The following is a 26,582-nucleotide window of genomic DNA, read 5'->3' on the forward strand; positions in this document are numbered from 1 at the left end:
CTGCCACCAGTGCCAGCGCTGCGGCAACCACGGGATGGGGCTCAGCGCCTGTCCCAAGGGGCCAGGGCTGTCCCCTGCTTCCGCGGGAGATGCTGGCACAGCCCCGGGGACACAGAGGCTGCCCCGGGCCCTGCATTCCCCACGGCAGCCAAGGACCTTCGTCCTGTGCTGAGCCTGCACTCTCCTACCTGCTCCTGCTCACTGTCAAGTTTTACGCCCCCCCCCCCCAAGGGCCGGGGGGGTGGTGGGGGTGGCGGGGGTGTGCACATGCATATGTATGTGTGAGTGAAGGTTTACCTGGGGGTGTCAGTCCCTGCCTGGCTCTGGGTGTGGTGGGGGTACACCTTGGGCTGCAGCACGGAGGGTGGCCCCCCCCCCACTGTGCCTGTCCCTGCTGAGCACATGGCTGGCCCCAGCAACCAGCAGCACCGTGACAGGGACGGGATCTGCAGGGCAGGTGATGCACACTGAAAACTGCAGCAGGGGATGGGCAACAGCATTCAAGGAAAGCTGGAAGGACACACACACACCCCCCCCCCCCCCCAACCCCACCGGTGCTGGTTTGCAATGCCCCCCACGCTTCCATGGAGCACAGAAGGCTCCATGCGGCATCACCAAGGCCTGACATGGTCAACGTGGCCCGAGCAGATGCCAATGGGGTGGTGCCTCCAGGTCTGCCCACAGCTGGAGGCACAGGAGGCCAACCCTGCTCCACCTTAGTGCTGGCGTGGCCTTTAGCTGCACCACCAGCAACTTGCTTTGGGGTGAAGAGGATTTTGGCACAAGAAGCCATGGGATTGAGATTTTTCTTCCACTGCAGCTAACACAACTCAACAACGGGCCCAGCCACGTGCAGAGCCAAATGTTGGGCACAGCTGCTAATGGCCAAGGCCCCCGGTCGCTGCCTGCAGTTTGCAGGCTCGCATGCCAGCCCTCGGCAAAGACTAAACCAAGGTACGTGACAGCACCGTCCGGGGGGGCTGGGAGAACCCCCTCGTCACTTTGGAGCCTCTCCCATTAACCAGGCGGCTCTTACAGCCGGGGGGGGGAGGATCTGGACTCAGCAACCCTGGCACATCACAGCTGAGCTCTGCAGTCCTACGAGCAAAGCTGCACTCGCCCCACAGCAGCCCAGGAGGCAGCCTCGCCCGGAAAGCCGCTTCGCCCTTCTTGGCCCTTGGACAGCAACAGATGACTTGAAAAGCTGCGACCAGGGGCTGCAGGGACCCACCCCGGCTCCTCCTCCACCCTCCAGCCTGCGGGTGCGGGAAGAAGAAAACGCTGCCTGCGCTCAGCCCCTGCCTGCGCTCAGCCCCTGCCTGCGCTCAGCCCCTGCCTGCACGGGGTGGCGGGGCTGAAGCCGCAGAGCGCAGTTGTCCCGCTCAGGCGAGCGGAGGGTGGGATGGGGCACGGCGAGGGCTCAGTGTGTCCTGGAGGATGGAGGAATCCACCACTGGCACGTGACTTTTCAGCTTTTATTGATAGTTGGAATTTACAGCCTAAAACTGACAACATAGAGAGATGCAGACTTTTTTTTTCTTTTTCTTTTTTCTTTTTTTCTTTTTTTTTCTTTTTTACAAAAACAAAAACCAAAATAACCAAAAGCCACCAGCATCAGATTTACAATATAAAAGTTTTGACAGTAGAGAGACTAAAGTACATCTGGAATTACTCAGAAAAATAAACAGGGAAAAAAGGCAGTAATTTAAAATTTGTCCCTCATATATACACATAGATACACAGACATTGCTTACAAAGACCCGGTTTCAACATTTAAGGGCAGTAGGCATCATGAGAAAAAAAAAAAAGGCTCCCCTATGTCATTGCACTAAATTAACTACCCCCCCAGTGGGCACCCCCCCCTTTGCCACCCCTTCCCGGTGTAGAGGAAAGGCCACGTGAAGCTGGAATGGGATTTCTGCGTCTCCCGGCGTGGCGCCCCGGCCATCCCGGGCTCCCGAGGACCCTCCCGCAGCAGCCCCCGTCTCATCCCTCAGCCGTGACGGGTACGGCCGCTGCCCCAGCCCCAGGATACCGTCTATGCAGGCAAGAATTTCTTATTGCTATACAGAGTGCGTCTTACCAATCGGCCACTGCTTCATGGGTTGTGGGGGTTTAAAGGCATCGATTCAGCCCCTAGCGCTCGCTTTTCCGGCCAGCCCCCCCCACCATCACCCCCCCGGCACCTGCACATGAAGCCCGTCCCCGAGCCGCTCCTCGGGCAGCTGGGCTTCCCCACAGCACCCCACCGGTCAGCGGCAGATTTTCAGGGCAACTCGGCTCTCGGGACACAGGAACAAAAATGACTGGATTTTTTTTTTTCAGAAAAGCAGGTGCAGAGCTGCGTTGAAAATCTGGGCTCACGGTTGGGCACGGAGCACTGCAACCCCGGCTCTCAAACCCATCGGTGCCCGCGGCTGCGGTGCCTTCCCCAGCGTGGAGCGGTGGATTTGACGGCTCCCCTGTCTGCAGGCGCCCGGGAAGGTTTCCCCTCCCGTCCCGCACACCCCGGACTTCAGCTCTACCCCAGTTGGGACACAGGGACTGCAGCGTGGCCGTCGCCACGGTCTTCTCCTGAAACGAGCGGCTGCGGCAAAGAGCAAACACCGGGGGCAGGGACGGTCCCGCACCCTCCCCAGCCGGAGCTCTGCTCCCTGCAGGAGATGCCTGGATGGAGCCGGCAGCTCCGAGCAGCATCGCTGCACCCACCACAGCTTCCCAGGTCTCCTAGAGGGAAGTAATTCTTTAAAAAAAAAAAAAAATTTTTGGTTTAGTTTTAGTTTAAACAAGCCTTTCGGGTCCTTCAGCTGAAGATGGGGACTAGTGGATTTTTTCTGGGGTGGACAGGCCTTAAATAAGCGTTTGTGCTAACAGTCAAAGCGCCACACGTTGTCGATCGCCTCAAGTCTAACTGCAGCCTAATGCCAAACAGAAAAGAACCCGACGGAGGTTACGGAAAAGCCCCCGAGAAGCAGCTCCAGAAGCTCCAATTCACCAGACTGTGGACCAAGATAAGGTGGCAAAGAATATTTAATATTCTGATTGCTTTAAATATGCTAAGTGCAAATTAACCGGTTAAACGATGGTGTCCTGTCGAGTTAGGAAAATCAGAGCCTACAAAGGAAGTTTCTGTTTGTCTGAGCAGGTACAGCCCGTAGTAAAAAATATCATTAGAACCGCGGATATTTTCATGTGCAATTATACGTATCACCCGCTCCATGTACGCACATACATGTATGCACGTATACGTGTACACACGCACACGCATGAGCCGACTGCCTTAAGCACTGCCAAACCCATCTCGTGCCAGTACTTGGGTTGTGGTAAAGAAAAGGTTTACAAAATATTAGATCAAGAAAAAGGTTTCTATAAAACTTTACATTTCAACTGAAGCTGCTCATCTAAATTTTAAATGCTGTCAAAACCCGGTTTGGATACAAAAGGCGAAGACAGAATCAGACAAGGAACAGAAGTTAAAAATCAATGACCTCCTTTTCCATGAGCCTCGCTGAGAAAAACGCCAAAATGGAGACCACCCTTGAGTGCTTTTTTTTTTTTTTCCTTTTTTCTTTTTTTCCACTTTTCAGGCTGAAAGCAGCTTTACCTACCTAGAGAATATGGCAACAAGTATAAAACTGTATTTTATCTTGAACTGAAAAAGCCAAGCGGTTTCGTTCTCGCCCCTTGGGCCGGGGGAGGCGCGTGCCCAGCGAACCTGCCCTTCCCGCGCCTCCCGCCTGCGCCCAGTACCTTTGACTTTTTTATTTGTACCAATGATTAAGCCACGTTAGAAGGTGCACGCTTGCTAATCAAGAAGTCATATGCAAACCCAAAAGCTCTGAGAAAAATAGGTTTAACGTGAATTTAGAAATATATATATATATGTCTATATATATATATATATATATAAATAGTCCCTATATACATCAACAAGTGAAGCTGAGGAGTGGGACGGAGGAGCCCAGGACACGCAGAGCCGGGTTCCCCACCGGCAGCTCCTTCCTCCAAAGCCTCCGCCGCCCGAGCGGCTCCTGCCCGTCCCGCCGCTGCCCGCGCAGCCCTCGGCCCAGCAGCTCCCACCTCGCCGGCGGAGCGGCCTCTCCTTGTACTGGGCATGGCCCTCTGCAAGCAGGGAATGATGCTTCCAGGAGAATTTATAAAAATAGATGAAAAATATTTCAGGTACAGCAAGTGGAAGTCTATTTCTCGCTTCTAAATCTGCTCTTTAAGTTACCAACAAGGCCGGCGGAAGAACTAATTATCTTCTTGGAAATCCCGGTAATGCTTTCAATCCCAAGGTCTCTTCTGTCCCACGGTCCAACCCACCAGCCCTGGGTCGCTTACGCCCTCAGCCAAAGCTGAGGCCAGGAGGGAGAAGTCGCCGCTCCCAGGGATGCTGCAAAAATACCTGCACGGGGGAAGGGCTGGGCTCGCGCAAGTGCTAATGACACATCGGCCGAGCCGGTCCCCAGGCTGCTCCGCCATCCCTGCAGCGCCCGCCCCGACACAACGTCCTGTCGCTTTCCTCGGGCGAGCTCAGCCCGGCTCAGGGCAAGCCTAACTCCGGCCACTGCCTTTGTTTCGAGGTCCGGTTTTAAGGATGGAGTGCAGGCCCACCGTGGCCCCCGGAGCCTCTGCGAGGGAACCCTCGGGAGGGACGGACGCTCCCGTGCCCGGCGGTGGAGAGCAGACACGGCGGTGGGGCCCCTCGCCCGCTCCGGCTCCGCCAACGCTCGGCTGGCTCCGGGGAGCCCCAGCCCGGCACGAGGCGTTCCCGAGCCAGGGGAGCCCCCGGCACACGCGCGTGTCTCCTCCGCTGCCGAGGGCCGCGCCGGGAGCCCGCGGGATGAGACGGCCGGCTTTTGCTGCTCGGTGACTCCTGGCCCAAGCTGTGCACCGACCACCCGGGAATTACCGAATTACAGGCCGGCCACTCTGCTGGGCTGCTCGCCGGCCGGCCGGGCCAGCTGACGCCCCAGGACGAGCCGTGCCCCCCCCCCCCCAGTGCCACCAGCAACGGCACAGCCCCCGCCAGCGCTGCCCGCGAACAGCCTGCAGCGAGCTCAGGGACAGAGCTGCCGCTCCCCGCCCTCGCGCACCCCTAGTCAGCGTGGCAGCGCACCTCGCGCCGTTCGGAGCGACGGTGAAGCCAGCTCGCGGCCCGGCCCGCGTCTCCTCTCGGGAGCGCCGGGGGTTTGCGGGATCCCGCCCAAGGGCGACGACCCCCAAACGCGGCCCCAAACCGCGCGACGGGATCCGCGGTGACTTCGGCGGCCAGAGCAAGGTCCGAGTTCGGCGCGCATCCAATTTAACACAGAATGTTTTAATGTTTCCGTGATTTTCAGTCACACGGATCCCGTGCTGCTATTAAAGGTACGAGTAACTGTGGAAGGGAAAAGCTCGTCGGCAGCTTTTCAAGTATTTCTCAGTGACTGACAGAAAAATTGCTTTTCGTTTAAAAAACAAAATTCAGATGAGGAATATTTATATTTCATAAGGGGAAAATATTTACATGCCCATATTGACAAATGAGGTTTTAATTTAAATTACACATTAAATAATAAAATATTTAATATTAAATATTAGTTATATTTAAACACAAAATTATGTATAATCAATTTCTTAGGCGCTTTTAAGCGTAGTTTCTCTAACACTTGGAGGACAAATTCAAAGTACATTTTTTAGTTGGACATCAGTAAAACATTCTGAATAGACAGCAGGACGTACATCAAATTCACCGTGACTACTGCACGTTAAACGCTCTGCTGCACCACCCTCCGCTGCGGAACCTCTATTCCCCTTAGAAGCAGGAGCCCCTTCTCCTCGCACGGCCCCATCCTTCAAGGCAACCCACGGCTCGTGGCGCGGAGACGACGATTCCCAAACGGCGTCTTTCCTTCCCTTTTGTGAAATACTGACGCGCGAGCTGGCGAGGGGGCACGGCGACGCCGACAAGGCCGAGCGTCCCCCGTTCCCCGGCGCTACCAGTGGGCACGCTCTGCCGTAAGGGTCTGCGGCTCCTCTTCACAGCCCGGCTCCGGGGAAGAGCCCAGGGAAGAGCCCAGGGAAGGGCTCCTCCTTCCAGCCCCGGCGGGACGACCTGCTGGGCCCCCCGCGCAGGAACGGCCGCAGCGGGAAGCTCGGCGACGCGCACAGGGACGCGCTGAGTGGCGTAAGCAGCTACGAGGTGAGGGAGGTGCAAGAGGAGGAAGAGCACAAGGAACAGAAATACCTTTTGTTGGGCTCGGGATGGATATAAGGCACTCGGAACAACGACGGGGTATTTGAAAATTATTATTGTTAGAGCGTGGGATCCTTCTGCGCATCACGTTCTCTTTCCCTGTTTCCTGGCTATCTGGAGATGAAACATGACTTGGTTCCAAAGCTGGAATGAGAAGAAGTTACTCCTTCCAAACTAAAACAAAGGCACTGGTGTTTTTATATCCGGAACTTTTATTGCTGATCATTGTTTTGCCCTAGAGACAGTTCGCTCCTTCAAGGGCGCTCGGTCATCAGCTGGAACGCAAACAGGGCAGCTCTCCGCGAGGACGGGGTCCGGGGAGGAACGGGACAGCGCTGCGAACGGGGGAGCAAACCCGAGCCAGGGCGGAGTGGGCGATCCCGACCCCCAGCCCCACGGGGCTTCGGTCAGAGCAGCGACTGCGGATGCTGCGGACGCATCTCGGCGCAAGAAAGACGACGCGCGTACGCGCAAGATGATGCGGTTCTGCCCCGATCCCCGTGACAGAGCGTTTCAGGGGAAGGCGGGCGGGGAAGGATGGCCTGGTGGATTTGTACCATAAAAGGTAAAGTATGAAAGTGTGAGAAATGAGACAAACTGAAGTTACAAAAAAAAGAAAAGCTCTATCCCAGCGAGGAGCCGGTCCGTGTCTCGGTGAGCACAAATGCCTTTTCTGGGTAAAGCTTCAGCAGAGACGCTGGCAGAGGGAGAGGAGTCCTCAGAGGTTTACAAAGGAAAGAGCAGAAACGGATGGGCAAATAAATGGAGATTAATTACAAATTAATAGGATACATGCCATGTGAAGAGAAGTTTCCGAAAGGAAACAAAGGAGTCCCCAGTACTTTGAACTCTCCACCTCGTGCTTTGGCCTGTTTATTTTAAGAAAGAAAGAAAATTCTGTTCAGAGTCTCAGGCAGAAAGAAAACGCTGCTTTGAAAACGACTGCAAAGATATTCTTTGTGAAGATGACGTTTCTATTTCAAATCATGTATAGGAACTGAACACTGAATTAACTATTACAATTTACTGTGTTATTTACTAAACACTCTATTTTTTTTTTTAGACTTCTAACGTTTTCACGTAACACGCGTATTTTCATGTGGTCCATATGTTACAGTCAAACTTTACATGAGTTTACAGCATGAGGTAATTAATGGTTTCATGTTGTTTGATTCTGAAAGAGTAAGAACGCAGAACTTTAAATTGCAGGTGTGATCGATGCACTGTAAGGCAAGGTTAGCGCCCTGTCTTACCCTAACCGATACCGGCGTGTTTCAGGTGAGCGACAAAGCCCCTAAAAGGGGTCGGTCCCTGCTCATCAGGCGCCAGGGAGCACAAGAGCTGTTCCGCCTGCTCGCCTCCAACGCTTCGAGCGGACGCAGCCGGACGGTGGGGACACGCAGAGAACGCACCGCCGTGTGAGACACGGATGCTGCCTGACCTCGGGGGAGAAGAGACGAGGTGATTTTCTGCATAAAGCCATTTTTCCAGATTGTCCGGGCAAGTCAGTCACGGTTTGGCGTTTAAGCCTTAGTCTGAAGATGAGATGAGCAGGAAAAGAGTTGAAGTTTCAGTGCAAAGCCCCTGCCACGCGGTGAGGACCACAACCCTCCTCTCCCACGGCCGCCAGCGCAAGCAAGTACCGCAGGTGACTCTCCAATTCCTGTTTCGCAAATCAGAGCCCAGACGGCTGCGGCACCAAGTGACCCGGCGGCACGCGCGCCAGCACGCGCTGTAACCGAGGCCAGAGCGAGAGCAGGACCTCGCTGCCGGCGACTCGGCTCTGCCTGGCTCAGATGCCATCTTCAGCGTTTTGGCAAAGGATTTCCGTGGGCTTGCCAACGAGAGAGAAATAGTTCCGAGCTGTACACGACGAGAAGTTTTCAATTAACATTTGCTGCGCCTCTAGTTAATTAGGTTTCAAGTTTAGTTCCATTAAGGATCTAGGCTAGGAGATGCTTCTGCAGCGGCCGGCAACGGCACGCTTTGCTGCAGGAGACAAAATCCACCAGCGGTGGGAGATTCTCTACAGCATTTCTAGAATTCCTAGGCAGTTCTGAAAAACTAGCTACGAGCATCAAAATTACATGATAAAAGATTTTTAATAGTTTACATCTGTCCAAACAATTTGAGGAAATAAAAAATAGATGGGGAAGGATCTGTCCTTTATAAAAGCCCCCCGGGTTCAGGGAGAGAAAAAGGATTCTTCTCTCCTGATCAGCATCAAATATAAAAATACATTTTTACATATAGGCATATTTCACTGACATTTTTATCCTTACGTTGTGGAAGGTGACCTAACAGTCACTAGGAAATACAGTTAGTTTTCGTACAAAAACGAATAGGGAGGTCGGACTGGTCACCACAATGCCCTTCGAGTAATGAGGTAAGTGAGTTTTAGATGAGATGAGCTAACATATAGGAGCCAAATTGATTACTGTCCGCATTCAAATCTGTCAGAAAGTTCGTATGTAAATGTACACGGAAAACGCCTGCTTAGGTTTCCTAGGAACTTCCTATCGGCTGGCATTTCGGCAGCAGCTACCACGGAGGGAAACCATTATCAAACCCCACTTTCTCACCCCAAACAAACAGCATTCCCCAGGAAGCTGGAAACTTTAGCCAGTAGGAAATCAACAGGAATTGTACCAAACCCATTTTCCAAAGAATCTTAAACTTTCACTGACCTGAATTTTACAAACGGTCTAACACGTTAAGTACCTCTAAGGTGCCCATTTCTGCTGCCTAGGACCTATGAAAATAATTAATGAAGCGTAATTCTGGAAACAAGCTAAGGCACTGTCCGTAACGCAACTGAAACCACGCGGTTCCCCTGACCAGAAGGATTCCTTTTTTGCAAGTTGTCATGCAAAGGTAAAATTAGTACTTCAAACTTTATCCCAAGTTATTTTAAAATTTCGGAATAATGGAAAGCGTGCGCTTACGAGCTTACAGCGCCCACGTCTGAGATACGGCACTGCCTCTGAACGCACCGGTGCAACCTCACCAAGACATGATACTTAATACTAAAAGCCTCTGTCCAAGATTCAATGAGCTACACGTGGGTTTGGGTTGTTCTCAGATTTGGGACTCAAAAAACGGTCCTTGCTTCGATGGACAAACTACCAACGTGGGGATGACCTATCCACAAACCAAAACCTGTCAGGACGACACGTTTATCAGCAAAAGGGGAAAAACTTGCATGAAGTCGGTCTTAGCCCACCTTACAAAGGCGATACCCCCCACTTCCGAACCACAGAGCTCTCCCCGTTCGTACCTACCGCAGTTGCAAAGTGCCACAAACTCAAATTTAACCTCTGCAAAGGAAAAAATCCTGTTGCAACCTGATTAGTGAGCTATTGAATCAAACAGAGAACAGCTACAGATGAATACCTAAGCCCCAGATTTTTTACGGACACTCAGTGTCAATACACTCGATAGCCTCCGAGGGCAAGGTCTGAGTTTAATCGGGTGTCAGAGAGCCTCCGGCTCTTCCCTGCCCACGTTGCTCTTGGAAATAAAATGAAATCCTTCCAAGCCTAGCGTTAGCCATATTACACCCAACCATGCCCTGCATCGCCTGGCGGTTTGAGCAACAAGGCTTAAAGAAATCCTTCCGCACCCCGACTAGGGAAACCGCGCGAGTTAGGACAAGACCAGAAAAGAAAGCGGCAGCGGCACAAGACGCGTCGAGGAGCCGAAGCTGACAGGAATGTGAACGGTACTCTGCAATCAAAGCGACAGCTCTTCTACAACCGCTCCGAGTGTGCAGCAGCATCGGTTCAGCGGTGAGGCTGCTGTGACTCTCCTGCGTACAGCACTGAATGCAACCTGTCCTGGTTTAAGCAATTAATAATAAGCCCCCGAGCAATGCCGTGCCATGCCGACGGATACGCCCAAGTACAGCTCATTTTTCCTTCAGCTTTCCTATGCATCAACCTTTTTTTTTTTTTTTTTTTTTTTTTTAAAGCCCCCGTCCCACGCAATCGGAACAGAAAGCTGCAGGATCTTCTCAGAACAAGGGAGCACCTTTTCCTTCAGGGAGAGCATCTGAAAAGGTTTTCTTTTAAAGCTGGTGCTGGCCAAAGAGCACGGCAGTGTGTTACGCTGGTCTCGTGAGAGCTGGCAACCGGAGGTACAGATGTTTTCAGAACAAGAGTACGTGGCCAAAGAGGATTTCAGAGAGAAGAGATGCCAGGTAAAAAACCACCACCACCACCACCACCACAACAAAGAGAATGAGCATACCATCCTAAACAGCAGGTTTCGTTTTGTCTCTTTTTCTAATGCCAGCAAAACCTCTTGTAACAACAAAATCAATTGTTTATAATTTCTGAACGTGATTCAGGGTGAGATCACTGCTTTGGGAAGAGCAAGAGGAGAAGAAAACCTATTACTTCAATGACTGGAAATTGCGGGATGAGCTGCTGTATGGCATCAAAAAAGTCAAGCATTACATTGCAAAAATATCGAATGATTTTATTTATCGAGTGTAATTACTCTGGCAGCCAGGATGCAGGACTTTCCTCTCTCACAAAGTCCCAGGGGACATCAGATTGCACAGTCAGTACCAGAGGACTTCCAAGAATTTGTTGCGCTTCTTCCACCACGACCGGCAAACCCCTCTGGTCTTTAAGAGCTGCAGAGATTCGGGGACTCTGCCATACAGCAGCTGTTTCCCCCACCAGATAAACCGAACAAGGGAAGAAAACGGGGCTGTTCCAGCTTCACTGGGATTACCACTGCAGGAGGACGGTGCTTAGCACAACCGAAGGGGAAGTCGGAAAAAAGCTTTACTAGTAAACACTGACGCCAACGCTAGTGAAGACAGCGCAGTGCCAGCGAAGCGCACGGAGCGAGGTGTAACCCGCACCTGGAGCCCCAGGCTGCATCCTTCTCGGGCACGGCTCTAACCGGGCGGGGGGAAGGAGGGAAGTCACGGCGCTCCGTGGCCGGAAGGATTAAGCTGAGAGTGGAACGCCAAGGAGCATACGCCGTGGTGTAAACCTTTAGTGCCTTGCACCAAGATCTGCTCTGAGTTATGCCACTGATCAGTAAGGATTTCAATTACGCTGACTGGCTAATTCTTGGAAAAATGACTTTGGGAAGCCAGCAGGAAACGATAAAGCCATTTTAACTTTCTTCCTTTAGATATGTTCTTTAGGAACGTCCCTTAACTATCAGCCACCTTGCACACTGCACCATACCCAAACCTGCCCACTGGCAAACGGGGATGCCTGAGCCTTTTCAAAGAGATGCTGAGAGGAACACTGTGGGGTTTTGTCATTGGTTTTGGGGTTGTTTTGGGTTTTTTTTTTAAATTTGTGCACCCACTGGTTTTCCATTCTGCTTGCCAACTGCTGCACTCTAAAAAGCAATAAGGGAGGCAAAGCCTTGGGACACTCACGAAATTTCTATTGGGCTTTGCTGAGAACGCATTATCCAGATGAATAACTGGGATTTTGCCTGCCATAACTGTTATGACTGAAGAGAAGCAGCAATAAATTATATTTGTGGGGGGGGAAATTTTGTTAGAAGACTGGTGAAACTGTTGAACAAACTACAATCATGTTCCTTGACTGCTTTCCTTCAAAGGACTGTCGCACCTAAACTCTAATTTGAAGTTGGTGGATACCATTTTAGAGAGGACCCCACCTCGTTGGGACGGCACGAGGGACTTCAGACCCACGGACCCACCTCCAGATCTCCCCCCGTTTGAAGCGGATTCGTAACCACCCTGCTCACCGTGCTGTCATCCCTGCACCAGCATTAAAAGCCTGTAGCAAGCAACAGAAATAATTAACCCAAACCACTTTTTTATCTGCTATCGGATCACCTCTCTGTGGCTCCAAACGATCTCTCTGCAGCACAGGGTTTTCTGATGACAAGCCCTACCGCTCTGCTCCCCCCGCAGCTTAACACCCAGGTACCGAGCACAGGAGTTTGGACGCCTGGAAACGGTCATCTGATGTGATGATGGCAGGATGCCCGAACGGCCGGATCATCCAAAGCAGCGTGTTTTCCCACAGCCCAACCAGCCAGAGACAAATGTGCTACGATTCAAGAATTATTTAGTGTCGGCTGATCGCTTTTTAATTGCTAATTGTGCAGAACAGGCCCCCTCCTCTCCCAGTGTGAAAGCACGTGGGCACGGCTCTGCAGCAGCAGGGACGCCAGGACCACCACCGGGATCCCGGGAACACCACTGGGATCACCGCGCAAGCCACCGCTCTCCTGTAATCCCCCACATCAACGCCCAGCTGGGTAGCAGGGTTGAACTAGAATGTTCCAGCAGAACCATCCCCGCAGTAAGGTACGCCTTGCTGGTTTTGGTCTTGTGCAACGAATGTTTGTCGATGAGGTGCTATTGATCACGGGAGCTCTACGCTCTACGCAGATATAAAATTCAGGCTCATTGTGCTCCGAGTGTCTGCTTCACCAGGTTCCTCACAATATCCAACTGTGTGTGTATAAATATACATGGAATAATACATATTGCAAATATATATCTATATACACACTCATCAGTATACATATTCAAACCTAAAATTATATATACCCTAATGATATGGACAGACTCAAAATACTGCACATAAATGAGAAAGGACAGTGCTGAATATAACTTCTGTTTAGTCTTCGCCGCTCTCTGACCAGGTATCAAAGCAAGCCGAGGGGTTTTTAAGGGGTACAGCTGGGTGACGTAAATGCATTTTGAGTCGACAACACGTCCTGCCCCACCCTGGGGCGACAGTCCCTCCCTAGAGCACACGGCTACCGGGGGAGAAGGTAAGAGCCCCCAAATGCCACCGTGAACAACGGCTGCGGGGACAGCACGGCACGGGGCACAGACAGGGGCACGGCCTGACCTGCGGAAAGGGCTCGGCCGAGTCCCTGCGCGCTGTGTCCTACAGCCACCCAAAACCAGTCACAGAGCCTTGGGACGGCGAGGAGACAGCTGAGACAGCGACGGGGACCAACTCTGCACATCCGCTGTGACTCCAGGGGGACGGGAAGCTCAACCTCACAACGGGAAAGAAATTTATGCACGGTTTACCTGAGCCAGGCAAGGAAACCACCACCTGATTCCGGATCTGTTCTGATCTGCAAACTCCAACGTACAAGGATGAGGAACAATGAGGCATAATTCGGAGCTTAAAACCCAAACGTGGAGGAATCATTCACTGTCACAAAAGCGAGAGAGCTTGTGCATTTCTACAAATCCAACCACCGGTAAAACATCTTATCGCAAAAGTAGCTGGACACAAGTAATCAAATTAACACACTTAGATAACGAGCCCCTCAGGAGCTAAACTGTGTTTTTAGATCTGCTTACTGGATATGTTTAAATAGATTATTAAAGCTTTCATTTAAATGTATAGACTCAAAGCCAAAAGCTAACGAATGACAAGTTCAGAACCTGCAACGAAAGGCACAGGCGCGGCCTCGCGTGCAGCTCTGAAACGTTTAGGATGCTGTTGCTGCCGGCTGTTCCGTACCGCTGTCCAGGCGGAGGTTACTGCTCCCCAAACCAAGGCGTCACAAACAGATCAGGCGGGTACAGCTAATCGGTATTCTTGCAACATCGGCCAGCACGGCTCGAGGTGATGTAAGGTGAGCCCTGTCTATGACAGAACCTAACGCAAAGATGCAAAGATCATTTATCCGTTTCAAGGGTGGCTGAAAACGTGTCAAGCCAGAAGGATGATCAAATCCTGCCTGCTATGGACATTTCCCCTTCATCTCTTGATCCTGAATGGACTTGGTCATAATCGTAGCATGGTGGAACCCGCGAGCACCACAGCCAAGAACCGTGAATGTGAACGGACTGGACGAGAACTATTGCCATCGCCTGGTATTTAATGGGACTGAAGCCCAATCATGGTCTTCAACCAGCTGCTGGACTAAGCTGTGCTGATGTTGTATTAGATTAATGATTTTTTGGCCTTCATAGTATCGTTCTTGGGTGTTTAAAGAATGCCCAAAGAGAACCTGAATTTCAGAAAAACTCTAGCACCAATCCTCTGAAAATTAAGACTTTAATGTGCTTCCAATTAGCAACTCAAACCCACTAATTGTTTCTGATAATCCTGGCTAAGGGGGGGGATTGATCTCCAAATAGCAAGCAGGGTAACCAAAGCAGAGACTTTTCCTCCCAGCGCAATGTAACCTTAAATTATTTATGTTAAATTACAAGGAGCGAGTGAGAAGACTTCCAGAGCAACAGTACTGTGCCACGAAAGCACCTGCTTACCGAGTAATTGCAGCTGAGAGAAACCACAGCTATGTCAGCAGCATACAAGCGGCCCACAACCCTAGCACACAACTTCCAAGATGCACGCAGAAATCTCATCCCGCTTTCTGCCCTGCGAGCTCCCTATCTGGTATTCCAGCAAAGCAAATCCTCAGTTTTCCCTAAGAGCAAAAATGAAAATATGTTTTATCTTTGGGCACACAAGGATAACCCCGTGCTGCGGGTACGTCACCGTCGGATACTGATCCAGCAGAACAGACTGACTCGAAGAGTGAAAACGTTTTGTTCATCTCATCCCCCCCCCACACCACCTCTCAATACAGTTAAGAAAATTTCATATGCACTACATACATATCACAGTTAAAAATAAAGGATTTTTTAAAAGACTGAAGTCTGGCTAGGATGCCTTTGCTCATAACAACAGATCTGGGTGAGGTACTTTTTCATACTCACAGGGTAAAGTCCCTCATTATGCACAAGTGAGAATATATCTGAAAATAAGCTATTTGGCTACCTACGTGTCAAGCTTCATGCTTTTATTCCAAAGTGAATGATTTTCCAGCTTAGGTCTCGGACTAATAAAAGAAGCGGCGTTTAACATTTGACAGGTGGATTTCGGCATACAGCTTACACACAAAAGCAGGCCCAGCTCCGTATCTACACTACGGGGGTAGAGAACAAGCACTGGAGCACCGGCCGCGGCGACCTGCTGTTACCAGCCCGAGCCTGCTTCTGCAAGTGGCCCAACACCTACACCCGTATGATCTATGTGCACAAGTCCGGTCTGGGAACAAGCTCAAAGCAGAGGCCAGCACCGCTGAGTGCAGACCAGTGTCTGAAACTGGGACGGTCCTTACAGGAGTAGGTCCTTCAGCCTAGGCAGAAGATCCTGTGTTCCAGAGTCAAGCACACACCTTCAACCGACCTTGCTCCCAGGCAGTCTGAAGCGCAGTCCATTTCTCCATTATGTTTTACTCTCTATCCCAAGGCAGTGGGTACGTGTGTCCCCCCAGTCCCCATCCCCCCAAAACTTCTCCGTGACCGACTACCCGGGGAGTAACAGGAGGAGTCCTGTGCTGGGGCCGTTTCACTCTCCAATGTTGTCACTAGGTACAAAGTGCAAAAGTGTTGCTGTTCCTGCATCCATTAAAAACTTTAAAAACAGAACAAAACAAACAGAAAAGGATTTCCATAATAATTTGAAAATACATTAGTCTCCAAAAAGCCAGCAAACACCTGATAACCTGTTTGTGCCATATCTGCTCTCGCTCCTGCACGGCAGCAGTCCAGTGGATCATTATCCTCTTAGCTGGCAAACAACACGCTACCTTCTTTGCATACTCTCCAGCCAACGGAGGATGACATCCGGGAAGTTGAGTTTTGATGGCTCGGACAGAAGAGACCAATTGCTAACCGACCCGAGATCCCGCAGCAAACTGTCACATCTCCAGAGGAGAGAGCACTGAGCAATTCACTGGAATGCAGAGACTTCCCATTTCTCAAGACAGTTCAGCATTACAGCAAGTTAGCCGCTTGGCCTCTGGCTTGGGACAACGTCAATGACTTCCCTCCCACCCCACAAAAATGTAAAATAAAATCCCTCCCTGCTTCATCCCATTTAAAGTGTTTGCATCTTTTCCTCCTATGAAATGTTTCTGATAAGGCTTTATTGCTATACAAAAGCGGTGCAAATGCTGCCCAAAGACAGCTCCATCAGGAACTTTGGTCACACGACTGCGGGACTCTTGTGCACTGTCCAAGTCCCAGCGTTAGACCTGCTACCTTTCTGAAGAGAAGCTGAATACTGTGTGCAATAACACTAAGAAAATAGGACTGAACCCCAAATACAAAACAAAAACAAGGGAGAGAGGGAAGGGGACAAGGAACTAAAATTAGGCAGAAGGCTTGCTTGGGAAGAACCCCATCATTCCTGTGATGACTAACTGATCAATGCTACATTTAGACAATGCAAGTGTCTTTCAGAACAGATTGTTGGTGTTGAAACTGCGTGTCTGGTCCTGAATGCCAGCTCTCTCATCAATGCAGCATTTATTAAAAAATAAAATTAAAATGAAAAAAAAAAAAAAATAATTGACAAATTGCATCACCAGGTAGCAGCCTGGCCTGGATCACACACGTCCCATTGCATCTGTTTCATCAAGCAGGGCCATTTAATGTGGCTTCAGCACAGGGCAAGGCTTCTTCTTTCCTAAAGAGAAACCCAAAGAGTAGTATTACAGAAACGGAACTACTGGAACATACTCGCTCCTAAAGCTTTCATCCTGGTTGGAAACCTTCCTCTTTGGTAATATCTGAGCCAATCCTCCTCTACTTTTGTTTCTTCTGCCTGCTAAAACATTATAAACGTATAAACCCTGTCCCTGCCCATGGCAGGGGGGTGGGAACTCGATGATCTTTGAGGTCTCTTCCCACCCAAACCAGTCTGGGATTCTGGGACTATTAGCTTCCTAGCAAGAACGTCCTCTAAATCCTTTACAAAATACTACATTTAGAAATCCAAATAGAAACTGAGAAGTCAGCTTTGACCATCGATTACACAACATTAATGAATGCGTTGAACCAGAAGTTTGGAACATGACCGTCAGGGTCCCGAGTCCACCAGAAGGCTCTGACCTGACCGGCCTCGTCTGGGGCCTTCCCCTGCCCCCCAGCAACCCCCATCAGCCCGGGAGCTGGATTTAGGGCTTTGCCGGAGCTGTGCCGTACGCACGCCGTGACCAGCCTCGCGCCTTCCCGACACAGACCTGCCGACTTGACTCCACGGCTTATCCCGGGACCCGCCTCGTCCCAGGACGATGGCTGGATGGGGTCGGGTGGGACTGGGCACCTTGTTGGCAGGAGTTCTGTCCCCTGCCTTGCTGCCACCCTCAGCATCCCCTGCCGCCGGTGCGCAGGGCCCTGGCAGTACCGGCGGTGCGGTGGAGAGAACAGCGACCCAGTGGGGTACTCGGCTTCCTCCCAAACACGAGTTACACCACGCTAGAATTTGTGAGAGACTGGTGGTAAATTGTGGGCTCAAACGCTTGGCAGCAGCCGTACAGGGCAGAGAGAAGCAGAAATAGTGCCCATGTCAGGACAGGTTTTAACGGAGTGGAGCAAATCGGTTGCAAGAAGCTCCAAGCGCTGATGAGAACGGTTCCTCTCACCAAAAGTGCCTAACAGAAGAAATTTCCGTAGGGTGGCCTGGAGTCTGGCTTCAGCTAAGCCCCGTCGTCTGAGATTCAATCTAACCACAAGCTTGGTCCAGAAGGATTGAGACACCCAGGAGAGGCTGTCTTAGCTCCAGAAGACCAGAAGCACCTTGTACTGATACGCATCTCCGGCCAAAACCAGGAGCCAGAGCAAAGCTGGGGAACTGGGGATAGCACTGGATACGTGGAAGGATCGGTTTCCGTATTTAAAAAGAACTATCACATTCACAAAAAATATATTAATATCATTTCTCCTCGAGATTATTTCCAGTTTCAGTTATCAAAACATATTCCCACATTTTCTCATAATATTTTAGTAGTAAATGTCCGTATGTTCACCTGAACATACAAACTCATGCTGAGTACTTGTTATGCACAAGTAAGAAACGAGAAGTCCGTTATTTTAATAAAACAGATTATTTGACAGCACTTCTGGGAAACTGGAAGATACGTGCAATGTATTGCAGGAATAGTTCTACGCTACCCGCAGTATAATGCTCTCCAAGACACTCCAGATGTACTACTCGTGTAGCTCTGACCATACACTAATGGTAGAATAACCGCAGTCAGTGACACAGTAAAAACTGATTCTCTGTTGCAGGCTGGGAAAGGAGAGTTTTGATCATCTCACCTGTCTTTTGTGGCCGTTTCCGTGACTGCTGTGACAACCGTGGCGGTGTTCTGGTGCTCCTCTGCGTGCTGGGCCACGTTGTTCAGGGGTTTGGATGGTTTTGTCGTTCCGATGTCAGTGATGGCCAGCTTATCAATAACCATGCAGTCTGCATCGCTGTGTGGGGAGAATTCAAGTTCACGTTAAAATGTCAATTAACGGAGATTAAATTCCAACAGAGGAAAAAATATTCCTCCTCCTCTCCTAGCAGAGGCCACAGAAATCCCCATAAAGAAATAAGAACTGAAAATAAACTGGAATTAAAAAGCAGTGTATGTGTCCTGGAGGCTATGTTTCCTAAAAATCAACAAGACACCAAACAGGCACAAGAATGATAGCTCCTCAAGAAAGGCATTCCCGTTTCCTGCAGCAAAATCCGGCCTAAGAGCTCCCCACGTATCCTCACTGCCTGCAAACGAGACGCGTTACCGCCCTCTGCAACCACCTCTGCTGGGGCGCGCTCCCACGGACAAGCACAGGAAACAAACAGCAGAAGGATGCAAGCGTGACGTGCATTCGGCCAAGACTTTGCAAGTTTAGAGGGTCCAGAAAGTCAAGTCGGGTGGTGGGGGGAGACCACAGACCGGCCTCAGAAGATCTCTGGTCCAGCCCTTCCTGGGAAAGGGGGCCTAGATGAGCTCACCTTTCCTGGAATCGCCCTCCGTCACCCAACACCGCCCAGCAGATTTCCAAGCTCCTTAAACTCCTGGTTTTGGCAAAGCACAATTCTGATCTCAGCCAGGCACCTACGCTGCTCTACTCTACAGATCTTTCCTGCGTGGCACCTGATACTTCTGTGTGCACCTAGAAAAGACTTAAACTGAAGTACAGAACCTAAAATCCTAAGGAGGAAAAAAAAGTTGACAGGATGTTCATGAGTGGCATCTTCAGAAGCCAAACGCAGTTAAATTAACTTGCTTTCAGTAACACATCAGATGACAGATTCCCACGCCCGAGGGGTAACACTTCCAATGATGTCTCCCTACAACAAAACAGAAGCTCAAATCCTGAAAAAGGAAACCCCTGCTAGCACGAAACCTCCAAATCGTCTACATTGGTATTAAAAAGAGCCATACTTCTAACCGGAGAAGCGATTTCTGTGAACATCTTCATTTTTTGCCTTCTAAGGCAGAGGAGAAGCTTGCATGTGAACGATATTCCTCTGAATTTTAACCCGGTCCCAGTTTCAAGAATGATTTCTTCTTCTGCTTTCAGAGAGCACGGCTACAAAAATGGAAGGAAAGCTCAGCAGATGACTGAGCTGGAATCCTGTCAGCTGCTGCCGAGGGAGTTTATAATGCATTTGTATAATCACAGTCTGGTAATTAAGACATGTGACAGAGATTTTCAGATCAAGGTTCTATTTCTGTAGCTACTTTTCTGTGTGTTCTTGAAAAAAAATCACATAAAAAATGAGGAATAATGAGATCAAAACATTTATCTTCCTAAAGGGCTAACATGCTCTTAAAAAGAAAAGCTGCAAGTACAAAAATATACTTTAGAGAAACTGCAGGGGATGGATGAGACAGCAGAGAAATGAACGGAGTTGCCAGAAATGTCATTAGAAAATGACTTCCCACACAAGAAACTGGAGCTCATGAGATTGAAATCGCCCAAAGATAAACTTCTTACATTCAATCACTAAAATTTCCATGACACAAGGATTCCGATGTTATGAAGTCCTGAGGTTACCTGACCGCTGAGGGGGCATGGAAATTTATCTCTCTTCAAGAGGCTCACGGAAAACCAAAGCCGGACACGCGAACCTCTGCAGAAGGACACTCACAGGCCAAACCGATGGGGTCAACCAGAACAAGGAGTCTGTGTGGAACAGAGAATGCTCTGACCCAGGCGGGAGGGTCAATAACAATATCTCATGCCAGCCTAGAATAAACTCTAGCACCAGTCAATATTTTGCACCAGCATTCCTCTGGTTTTAGCAGCAAGGTGTGTCCCCGAAATGCCAGGCTGGCCCAATCCTGCTGCCAGTGCCATGGATCGAACGGTCCCCACCAGCCCGGGTCCGTGCTCCGCACCTGACCAGGCTGCGGGCAGGGACAGAGAGCACGTTACCTCCAAAGAACATAACCCTTCTCTCACGAGGCTGGTCACGGCAGGCTAAGGAAAAAGTGTTAGCAGCAGCAACGTCTGTATCTACTCTAGACTCTAAACCCTTCTTAGCTAAGGTCTGCAAACAGATCTCTCATACTTCCCACTCCAGAAAGAATTAGGAGTTTTTAAGCTCTAATTCAAAGCCACTTGTATAAATTTTCCAGTCTGTCCAGAACAGTGTCTTTGTTGACAGTGGACAAGCACTCGGCACAACTTGTGAATGCCACCTACAGCCATGCCCACCGCGCCTTCCAACACAACAGTCAGGACAATTTTCCTTTATGTTCACCAAGTTCAACATCGTAGCCAAATTCTGCAACTCAACCACCAAGTTTGTAAATATTACTCTGGAGGTCACTTGTAACAGAGACTCCTCTCTTTCTCCAAGCACTGCGATGCTTTCTGAGAGACCTAACCGCCCCAGTGCACAAGCTGAATGTCCAAACTCTTCAGGCTCATCAGAAAATAAGTCTGGAAGATATGACCTGTGTTATTAGGCCCTCTAGAAGGTTAGAGCAGAGTTTGCGTAAAATAAGTTGGAGACGTCTCCTCCTAACCACTGCTTTGGGACGGTCCAGTCATCACCTGGGTGCCTGGCGAATATTGGGCTTAGCAGAGCCGATCCAGTTTGCTTCACTGCAGGCGGACACAGCTGAGCTCAAAGCATCCTCAACAGGACAGTCTCTACTTGACCTTTATGCAACAGGGCTTCTGCAGGAGAACTTTAAGATCATCTTGGGGTCTAGAGACAGAAGAACCACTGTGGCAGCAGTGGACTATTACTGCCTGGCATCTAGCCCGGTGAAGAAAGCAGGCAATTATCAGCTGGGAATCTCCGGGAGGGGAAGATACCGGTGTGCTACTACAGACACTGGCAAGGAACACCTCCCGCCAGAGCACGTGGAAGTTGGTGAGCGTTGGCCGTTGCTGCTTGAGTGTGGCGAGCTGAGGAATACCCTCCCTGGACACGTTTCACAGACTGCTTTGAGGCACGGCAGGGGACTGTACAGAGAGTGAACCGGAAACAAGTCCTTCTCATTTACTCTTCCCGATGTATTTCATACCTTAAACATCATCTATGGTTTGTCTTTTAAGACAGCGAGTTCCTTGAGGCAGGTACCATCACATCTCCTCTGGGTGATGCATACTGCCAAGCACTCGGATTTCACTTAGAATAATTATGTGATAAATTACAACAATAATTTTAAGCTAAGAAGTATTCAGAATACTGCTTCTTCAGAAGCTGTGATTTTCTGTTAACTGATGTGTACATGTATTGCCCAGGGAAGGCTACCAAAACGCTTCTGGAGTCAAAGTCGCTAGTGTCTGTGCAAAATACACGCGCGCACACGTACACGCACACTGCCTCACCACTGGGAGACAGGAACAGGCTTTCTGTTTACACCAACGGTCAGAAGAGCGGGCAGGCACGGAAAGCCGTGACAGTAGGACATCTGGTTTCAAGAAGGCGCCCAGTGACCTCTCCCAGTGCACACACATCGCTTTGGGCGAGGGACTTGAGAAAGTGAACTTGGGCTTCTAGCTGCCTCTGGGGAAGGGTTCACCTTCGGCGAAGCCCGACAGGGATGAGCCGCGCGGGGAGCGGGAGCTGCTCACCCTGCCCTCCCGTGACCGCTCTGCGGAGATGTGCTTTTCACACGCTGCTGAGAACTTGCAGCGCTCTCAACTAACGAGTTTCAACTACGGCAACTTCTTCGAAAAATCTGTCATAAAGATAGCGTGACGTTCTCAGCTTTTACTACATGTAATAAATAGATGTAAATGAGAAATACTGTATATCCTCATTCCAGACCTTGGGTGCTACAAAACGGTTGTTCATTCTTTTTTGCTGTAATGCCCAAATCCTGCAAACACAAAGCTTCCCCAAGCTAACAATACAACTGTTCTCCTCAAAGTGCAATTTCTTCTGAGAAAAACAGGATTCAACAAAGTTCACACTTCATAATTACTGAAATTGTCATAATTCCATATCAAAACTGATACCCTGTTAAAATAGTTGCATGCTGTTTTATTTATAGAGAAGATGATGTCAGGAGTTCACTTCACTTTTGATAAGAATTCCGTTCTTCCTGTAGATTTCCACCACCTTCACAGAGAAAATACTTCAGCATCGTGATTTTTTGGAACACCTCTCTTGCCCAGTTTCATTATGCGAACATCTTTATAACGCCCGTTTTGACAACACTACTGCAAAATACATCACACTCCCACCCTGACTTTCCACCGGTCTGTTTATTGAGAGCCTCTCGGACCTAGCATGACAAATTAAGCTACAACAGCTTTGCTGGTGGATCAAATAAGCCAAGCTGACCCGAATTGTAGTGCCAGATGGAAATCCACATGTTACAACACCTAACGCAGCTCTTCGCGACGCTACGTGCAATACTGAGCTGCATCTCACTGCCAAAGGGTCTGTAAAGAGTTCAGGCGGTCCAAGAGCTTTATGTATTTCAGGAAAGAAGGATCTGATACTGAACGAAACAGCCTTAGAGTTCAATTCTACCCACCTCTGAAGCTCACTACTGTGGCTCCTGGGATACACTTTAGATATCCTCTAGTCTCTTTGGTAAACAATTAGTATCATAGACAACAAAAAACATGAAGACATACTGGGAAAAACAGTGGTACAATAAACAGAGAAACAAGACACATATAAAAAGCGTACCTAAATACAAGTCTCATGCTGAGCTCACAAGCAAGTCCTTAAAAACCAGGCTCTGCAACAACCAAGCACAAGACGGGAAGTAAGAGATGCAAGGGCAGCCATGCTACGCTCACGCTTCTCAAAACACTGCAGAATCGTTTGTCGGCTGTTAATTAGACAAAGTCACACAACATGGGAGGTCTGGCTTCCAAATTCACATGCAATCTTCCGTTAAAAGGCCAACGCTTCGGTCAGCTTAGACAATCCCATCTACGGCAATTATTGCGCTAAGTGTTCACCTTCAATTGGAAAAGTTTTCTGGTGAAATGGGACCTCAGATTAGTCACTTTATGTTTCTTTCTGCATAAATGTACACCGATACGCAGCCAAATTTTACAAAACTGGTGGCGTCATGCTCCATGCCCCAATTCCCACAGCATGCTCGGCTCCCCTAATCATCTGGTCAAAGCATTCCAGCGACTCCTTGCAGTTAGGCAGCAAAAGGAGATCCAAGCAAGACAACCACGTCTCATGCTGATGTTTCATGCTCGTCACGTGCAACGGCGAATCCGAACGTCATGCAGGATGAACAGTCGGCAGGCACAGAAAAGAAAAACGTATCCCAAAACGGGAGAGCTCAAAACATCCACTGTGACAACGTCACTCCACTCAGCTTGGGAAACTGGAGGATTATTTTCTCTACCGCGTGTAAGCAGGCGCTGCACCAAAGCTGCTTGCTCAGTAACAGCCAAGCGCCTGGACCCCCGCAGAGGGAGAAGACTTTTACAGTGATGTTATAGAAACTGTACGGCAGAAATTGCAGAAACTTCTGCAAAATGCAGAAATTGTTGTCTCATTTTCACCTCAGTTCTAAGGGAACTGCTGCTGCAGCGCCTACAGCGTCTGCCTCCAAAGCTGAAGAACGTCCCAAATGCGAGCTGGCATCATACAGACCCAGAAGAACTGTATTTGTTTTTAACAGGCAGCAAACGCTATTTTCAGGTGGATTCCAGCCTCCCCTCTAACCTTTCTTTTTCAGCTGCTTATCCAAGCTAGTCGGGTGAGGAGGCACCAGGGAGAAGGGGACAGTAAACGTATTCAACCATTCAAAAAAAAAAGAAAGAAAAGAAAGGAAAAGATTAAAGGGGAAAAAAGCATTTCAGGTAAAGTTAATAAACTGAAAGAGAAATGAAAAGTTACAAATATCCCAAGCCCACTCTCACCACACACAGCAAAAGCTGGATTTTTTAATTATTATTTTTAAGTGGAGCTCATCTTTTAAGAAGCCGCTTAGAAACCCTGTTTGAACAGTTCAGCAGCGAAATACTTCAGCGAAATACTTCAGCTAGCTTTTGAAATCATAAAGAAGAAATGCAAAAGCTCGGGTTAATAGCATACAACTAAAAATTAAGCGCGCAGACACGGAAATGCGAGCCATTTCCCACAAAAAGTACTGCTTCCATTGCATATACTTTTGCATCCATTATTCTGCTTTCCCCATTAAACGCAAGTCTCATGACTGTTTGTTCTGCTACGCACAGATCGAGAAATGCGAGCAGCGCGGAGCTGCCCGGGCTAATGCTGCTGCAGAGCCCTCGCATCTCATCTGCCGACTTAACCGATCGCTTCTCCAGCTTCGGCAAAGCCTTGCAGAGATCTCCGAGGCCTCCACAGCTTGCGCTTGCTCTGAACAGCTTCCAGAACGCTCGACCGGTCAAATACTGGCACGGGCCATGCCTCACCGATCATTCATTAACAGCTTGACTATTATGACATTTTTCTGGCAAAAAGTACAGCCTGATAGCACGTACGGCGAGATAAATGCAATACGTACTCGCCTACTTATGAAAGAGGCAGAAAACTTCCAAAAGTTTGTTAAAATGGCATTGTTAATTATTAAAATGGTAAGTTGAGCAAGTGCATGTTGTAATTACAGCTACGGCTTACAATTCCGAAAGCCTTTAGTCTCTGGAGACTGCAGGCTCACGCTGAGCTACATCCCCTGAACCTCCTGCTCGGGAAGTCAGGACGGGTTGCTGTTCATTGGGTTCTAGATATGAAAGTTTCCACGTTTGCTGTAACATACTCCTATTCCAATGAAACAGTTATGAGACATGCTTACTTCTCTTTTTGTCACTGATCTCATCCAGAAATTACAGCAAAACTTTGCTAGCTTACACAGCAACTGGGAAAATTCATTTAAATGGATGAATTCTAGAAAATAATTAGTAAAAACTCACAATTTAAACCAGAAAGAAAACATTGGGGGGGGGGAAGTATTTAGTAAAAAAAAAATAGCCTTTGGAAAGCACAGCAACCATTATTTGATGGCGTATTACAGCATACAATAAGCTATTTGTTAGCGCTGTTGCAAGAAAGGCTCCAGAGACTTGACCACCACCCCACCTGCGTGGGCAGCAGCCCCAGGAGCGTGTGCGCTAGCAAACGCAGCCAGCGAGGCTTTCCTACAGTCGTCTTGACCAGAGCACAGACTTTCCTTTTAAAATAATAATTAAAAAAATCCTATTTGCAGAAAGAGCTCACAAACAGGTGGGATGGCAGAAGCTCAAGGACAGGATGCATGAAACACCTAAACACCGTATTTGCTTTTTAATGGTTCGCCAATGGCTACGCTGACTGTGCGCATACTTTCACAGAGGACTATACGCAACCTCAAATTCAAGTTTTCGAAATATAACATCTAGGATTTGTTTTAACTGATTGTGAAAAGATGAGCTTTCCCAGTCCAACGGTCCAACAGCTCTTTTTCCAGCCCAGTGTGAAGTAACTAAAGGGAGAAACTACTTGTCAGGTGGATGTTTGGAACCCTGCGAAGGTCACGGTCATACATACCCTCTGACTGCAGGTCTAAATACTCTGAGCAATACCCACAGCAAGAGAGAAAGGCAGCAAGAGGCAGAAATAGAAAGAAAGCAAAGAAAGGAAGAAAAAGAAAACAGTAAAGTTTGCTGAAAAAAGAGACAAATCATTAACTTTGCAACCATATCCTCAAGCAGTGTTCCTGCCAGGAGGACATGCAGGAACATTTTAAAAGCTATTTCAGAGTACAGTCACCGAACACAGCATTTTCCACATAAAATTCAGATCAATATACAAAAAAGCAGAAGATTCAATACACCGTAAAAAGCATCCTTCTCAAGCCTAACACGCATATTCTGAAGTTACCAAAGAGCAAGATTTGGCAATACTGGAAGCTCTTTAGTCAGAGAACTTCTGCATTCCTACTTATTTTTTTCCCAAGAAACTACCATACAGAATCAGATATGGGGAAGATGGTAGCTAAATACATTTAAAGTAGAGGAGTTAGCTAAATACATCTGAAACACCTTCTTTTGTATGATGTTTAAGGTGGCCAATATTCTTAGGTGCGGTTTAAGCAGAGCTCCCATGAGGGACATTCTACTAAGCCA

General features: G+C 49.1%; 1 protein-coding gene across 1 annotated transcript in view; it reads right to left on the reverse strand.

The window, feature by feature from the left end:
• Window positions 1-10,271: 10,271 nt before the first annotated feature.
• Window positions 10,272-26,582, reverse strand: part of PPP6R2 (protein phosphatase 6 regulatory subunit 2) — a 110,717-nt gene continuing 94,406 nt past the window's right edge. The window contains exons 23-24 of the mRNA XM_054818939.1: window positions 18,336-18,491; window positions 10,272-16,701 (exon numbers count right to left, since the gene is read on the reverse strand). Coding sequence (XP_054674914.1) covers window positions 16,650-16,701; window positions 18,336-18,491 — 208 coding nt within the window. The 3' untranslated portion in view covers window positions 10,272-16,649. The remainder of the gene's footprint in view (window positions 16,702-18,335; window positions 18,492-26,582) is intronic.

The sequence above is a fragment of the Grus americana genome, chromosome 1, assembly GCF_028858705.1.
Source record: "Grus americana isolate bGruAme1 chromosome 1, bGruAme1.mat, whole genome shotgun sequence".
NCBI classification, from domain to species: domain Eukaryota; kingdom Metazoa; phylum Chordata; class Aves; order Gruiformes; family Gruidae; genus Grus; species Grus americana.